The following is a 6,000-nucleotide window of genomic DNA, read 5'->3' on the forward strand; positions in this document are numbered from 1 at the left end:
TATATATATATATAATGTTTATTTTAAAATACTATAATATATATATATATATATATATATTATGTATCTTTCAAAATATATAACGTATATATTTTAAAAATATACTATATATATTTTTCAAAACAAATAATATATATATATATCCTCGAGAATTCACAAAATAATCCTGGACGAAAATAGGTGTCAATAGCTGCCTCTCTTTATCAATTTTTGTGTAACAAAAATAGGGCAAATAAAAAGGCACAAATTTTCATTCGATTCTCAAAATAAATGGATTCCGAAGGGGAACTTGCTCTTCTGATGTTGAAAAGTTTATATTTTCTTCAGGAATAGGATCAAACTTCCACTGAATTGAATTTTCTTCAAACTCGATATCCTTTACCTTGAAGCTGACATCTGACTCAAAATTATAGATGATCGTTCTTTAAGTCGGATATCCTCTAACATGGAGTTGAAATCTGACTTCGAAAAGATTTGACTATAAGATGGCTCCTCTATGTTGAATTAAGCCAAATTACAGTCCGTTCTGAATGCACTTCTGGTCAAGTATCCTTCATTATGAAGTTAAAACTTGGCCTTGAAAGTTTCAACTGGAAACTAGCTCACCGCAGCTGAGTTAAGCTAGACTGGATTTGATTCTGAATTGGCTTTCAAACCCAATATCCTCCGTTACAAAGTTGAAATTAACTTCGAAAATCTACAAAATCATACACATGTGTGTAATGTCATGAATGCAATGCTCCTAGGCATGCCTAAACTGTAGAAAATTAGCTCTTCGTTACAAGTTGAGCTAAGTTGTGGACGAATACTCCGTTGCGAGTTAAGTTGAATTTTAGATGACTCCCCTTTGTGAGTTAAGTCATGCCGAAAAATTATCGCGAGTTAAGTCATGCCGAAAAATTATCTCGAATAAGACTAAATGTTTCAAGAGAAAATATCTCAAATGAGATAAAATTTTGTTTCCATAGAAATTGTCTTGGGTGAGACAAATTTTCAAGGGAAAATATCTCAAGTGAGATGAAATTTTGCTTCGGCCGAATCTGTCTCGAGTGAGACAAAACATTTCAGGGGAAAATATCTCAAGTGAGATGAAATTTTGTTTCAGTGAATCTGTCTCGAGTGAGACAAAAATTTTCAAGCGAAAATATTCTAAGTGAGATGAAATTTTGTTTCGAGATAAACTGTCTCGAGTGAGACAAAAATTTTCAAGGAAAAAAAAATATCTCAAGTGAGATGCGATTTTTGTTTCAAGATAAACTATCTCGAGTGAAAATATTTCTAGTGAAATGAAATTGTTTTTCAAGAGAAAACTATCTAGAGTGAGTCGAATTTTGTTTTAAGGAAAACTATCTCAAGTAAGATAAAATTTTTGTTTCAAGGGAAACTATCCCAATCGAGATGTAATTTTTTTTGAGGAAATCTATCTCAAGTGAATTTTTGTTTCAAGGAAATTGTCTTGAGTGAGAAGAAAATTGTTTCCGAGGAAAACTATCTCAAGTGAGATAAAAAATTATTTCAAGAGAATTGTCTCAAGTGAGATTAAATTTGTTCTTGAGGAAAGCTATATCGAGTGAGATAAATTTCTGTTTTAAGGGAAATTTGTCTTATGTAAGACAAAATTTATGTTTAAGGTGAAATGATCATAAAGAAGGTAAAATTTTTGGAAAAAATTTAAAGTATTCCGAAGAGAGAAAAAATGATCTTAAGAAAGTTGAGATTCTCTGAAAATTTAAAGATATCTTCTAGAAAGAGGAAATGGTCTCGAGAAAGACAATTTTGAAAATATTCTCATGGGAGAAAAATGATTTTAAAAACATTTTAGAATATCCTCATAAGAAGAAAATTATGAATGATGAATGTTTGATGCGAATACGTCAATGATGCAAGTGCATGCTTTCATGAATGATAATGATGCAGAGAAGAGTGGGAAGTCAGCATTCTCGAACTCTTCAATCTTCCATACTATTTCACTTGAATCTATTGCCGAGATTATTGGCTTGCAAAAATTTGTTTTTTATGCTCTAATAAACTCTTGCCATAATATTTTTTCTATTTGTCCCTACATTGATCCCTCACTTGTAACACCCTAATCCAGTTTGATCCGAAGGTCCATGGATTACAATGTTACACGGGACCATCGAAATAGTAACCCAAAAATTTCTTTTTAAACTTTTATAATCACTAAAAATAAACAATCCATAGTAATCAAAATAAAACAAGATAAATGGGTTTACAAAATGATAAAGAACTCCCAAATCATATTTCAAAATAATATAGTACTAAATACAAATCAGAGTTACAACTGAATATACACAAGGGTCCATATATAATACATGCCCTCAAAAGATGACTCAAGAAGTACTATGAAGGTCTTTGAGAATCTGGTCTGCCATACTGGAATATCTAGTGAAAATAACTCCTCATGAACTACCCCTAAGAACTTGTGCACGAAAACATATTCTGAACGTTGAGCTTACGAGCTCAGTGCCTCGCTAATAATTGTATTATACTATTTGCATTCACTAAATGAAATGGTAGGTGGAACTGGTCTGAGCATAAAACTACTGAACTACAAATATGTGGCTGGCATCATGGTGCGACTGAGGGATTTTTCATCTTGGAGCTTGTGCACCCCACTAACACTGCTGATGTACCCTCGGGTACACTTGTGGTGAGATCTAAAATTCTGTATCTGAAATGTATACCTGCCAACTTACTCTGTCGAGTCTTAGGGCATCTGTGCCCAGTTGGCCACTGAAGTGCATAGTACTGACTTGGATCCATTGACTATCGTATTTTGCTAGAAGGAACTCGGGTGTCCTGGCTATTTCCTGAGCATCAAACAAGGCTAGTTTTATGTAAACCAACGGTTACTATTTTTAATGTTATGTTATTAATTTTTGTTCTTGCCTGAAGTCTTATTTGTTATTATTAGAGTGTATTTGGGGTACCTCAGGTCTCATTCCTAAATCCTTGGATTATTTATCCAACTCTATTTGTGGGTACCGATACTGACCCTTCAGTATCGATACTAAACCTTTGGTATTGATACCCACCTATTGATATTGATAACCCTTGGATGATGTGGCTTTTGGATCAAGACAATATCGATACCCTCATATGCGTATTGATATTAAGGTGCTAGGGTATCGATACTTAAATGAGTATCGATACCAAATTTTGGTTCGTTGTTTTAAAAAATACCAGAATCGATACCCCTATAGGGTGTATCGATACTCCTGCCCTAGTATCGATACCCAATGAATGAGTATCTATGCTACCCTTATATAACAGCCTAATTTATGCTTGGCTGAAAAAAATATCGGTAATGTTCATACAATATCAATACCCTACTACGAAAAGCTCTTTTTTGGCTTGAAAGATCCCATCTTTCTACCTTAAAACCCCTAGTGAGGTCCCCAAATGCTATTTAAGTGTTTTATTTGATATCAGGGGTCATAAATAGGTCTAAAATCATGCTAGAACACCCAAATTATGCATTTGCATGAAAATGCTTCAAGCTCATGCAATCTACCACATTTCATCTAAATGACCTACACATGGTATAGCTGAGTTAGAAGTGAGTTACCTGTATTTTAAAACTTTTGAAAACTCCCAAGAACTTAACCAAGCGTGAGTTTCTCCTTCCCCCTTACTTTAGATCTTTCACCAACTTTTCTCTATATCAATAAGCAAAACAATGATTACTAACTGAATTTATAACCTAAAAGGGTTTATATACTCTCCATAGACTAAAAAATACTGAAAAATTAATTGAATCATCTAAGCTCTTTAAACCCCTACAAAACCCATTTTCTAAAGCCATGGCCAAAACTTTGATTTTGTGATCTCAAAAGGAAGCTCTAGATGTGTTGAGTTTGATTCTTACCTTAGAATACTGATTGGAGTCCAAAACATTATATAGCCTCTACCTTTAATCTTGGGAGAGGAAGAAGAAATAAGTTGAAGAATGAGAGAAAAAGACAAGCTTATGAAGAAGAAGGGGACAAACTACAGACGTGATCTCACCCATTTTAATTGGTTTTCAGCTTTATTTTTAAACTAGGGTATAACTGCTTCCTTGGTACTTCTAGTTTTATTTACAAACTGGAATTGCCAATATTTACTCTCTATTGGGCCTAGACCAACCCAAAACCACATCATCTTAGGTCAAAGTTTCCTATGAACTAGTGAATTAAGTTAAGCTCCAACTCGATTTAGCACGAAACTCCTAACCTGGAATCCGGGGTGTTACAACACTCTCCTCCTAATTTAAAATTTAATCCTCGAAATTTACCTTAATAGAAGAGGTGAGGGTACTGAAACTGTATATCCTCCATGATTTCCTAAGTTTCCTCTTCGACTCCATGATTCCTCCATAGAACCTTAACTAAGGGGATTCTGTTGTTCCTTAGCTCTTTCACTTTGCTTACTAAGATTCTGTCTGGTTTCTTTGTATAGGTCATATCTAGGTTGGCCTCAATATGCTCTAAGGGTATGACGTGAGAATGATCAGAGTGATAACTCCTGAGTATAAATACATGGAACACATTATGGATGCGCTCCAACTCTGGTGGTAAGGCTAGCCTATAAGCCACTGGTCCAGCTCTCTCAAGTACCTCATAAGGTCCTATGAAGCATGGAGTCAACTTTCCTTTACGCCCAAAGCGGAGTACCATCTTCTAAGGGGAAACCTTGAGGAACACCTTATCCCAACTGTGAACTCAATTTCCTTATGCTTCAAATCTGCGTAAGACCTCTGTCTATCCGAATATTATTTAAGATAGCTTTGAATCAATCGAACTTCCTCCTTTGTCTCCTTGATCAAGTCTGGTCCTACAATCTTACCTTCACTGAGCTTTGTTTAATAAAGCAGATTCCTACACTTTCGTCCATACAAGGCCTCGTACAGTGTTATCTGAATACTTAACTTTAAACTGTTATTGTAGGACTCCACTAACAACAAGTGGTCCTCCCAACTACCCTCTAGATAGATGATAGTACACTTGAGCATATCCTCAAGAATCTGGATAACTCACTTTGATTGACCATCTGTATGAGGATGAACGGTTGTATTGAAGTGTAGTTTGGTGCCTAAGGTTTCATGGAGGGCTTTCTAAAAGCGAGAAGTGAATCAAGGGTCTCTATCTGATAGGATAGAGGTCAACACACCCTGCAACCTCACTATCTCATAGAAATACAACTGAGCTAACCTCTCTAAGGTGTAGTCCATCCTAACTAGAAGGAAGTTGGTTGATTTGGTTAGGTGGTCTACTATGACCCAAACTATGTCATGTCTCTGTCTAGTCATCAGTAACCCAATAATAAAGTCCATGGTTACCTTGTCCTATTTCCACTGAGGAATCTGTATGGGCTGAAGCAAACCTTATGAAACCTGGTGTTTCGCCTTAACCTTCTAACACACTAGACATTTAGCGATGAACTTGGACAATCCTTTTTTCATACACGACTAATAGAACAATCGGTGAAGCTACTGATACATATTTTTACTGTCTGGGTGCACTACAAGTGGTTTGCAATGCGCTTTATAGAGAATCTTACTATGCAACTGAGCATTTGTGGGTACACATAACCGACCTTGGAAATATAACACATCTCCATCACTAAGTCCAAAACTTGTGACCTCGCCCTGTCGAACATATTCAATCTGAGCTCCAGTAATCTGAACTCTACATCCTCTTCACTTCTCCTACCAACTCTGGGTTGAATCTTAAATCGGCTAGCAATCCACCATCACTAGATAAACTCAAACGTGCTAGGAGAGCTCCCAACATGGTATTGATTTCCTGATCAAGGCGTCTGTCACCACATTTGCCTTTCCCATATGATAATCTATCACACAGTCGTAGTTCTTCAGCAACTCAACGCACCTACATTGTCTGAGGTTCAACTCTTTCTGATATACTTAAGGCTCTTGTGATCAGTGAAGATGTGACACTTCTTACCGAAAATATAGTATCGCTAAATATTCAAAGTGAA

The 6,000-nt window shown here is 35.7% G+C and overlaps 1 protein-coding gene across 1 annotated transcript; it reads right to left on the minus strand.

Moving 5' to 3' along the window:
• Positions 1 to 4,346: 4,346 nt before the first annotated feature.
• Positions 4,347 to 4,679, minus strand: LOC120170837. The gene has a single exon (XM_039178692.1). It carries the CDS (start codon positions 4,677 to 4,679, stop codon positions 4,347 to 4,349), a length of 333 nt encoding a protein of 110 aa, XP_039034623.1.
• Between the last annotated feature and the right edge of the window lie 1,321 nt (positions 4,680 to 6,000).

Source organism: Hibiscus syriacus, unplaced genomic scaffold (assembly GCF_006381635.1).
Source record: "Hibiscus syriacus cultivar Baekdansim isolate YM2019G1 unplaced genomic scaffold, ASM638163v2 tig00111794_pilon, whole genome shotgun sequence".
Lineage (NCBI taxonomy): Eukaryota > Viridiplantae > Streptophyta > Magnoliopsida > Malvales > Malvaceae > Hibiscus > Hibiscus syriacus.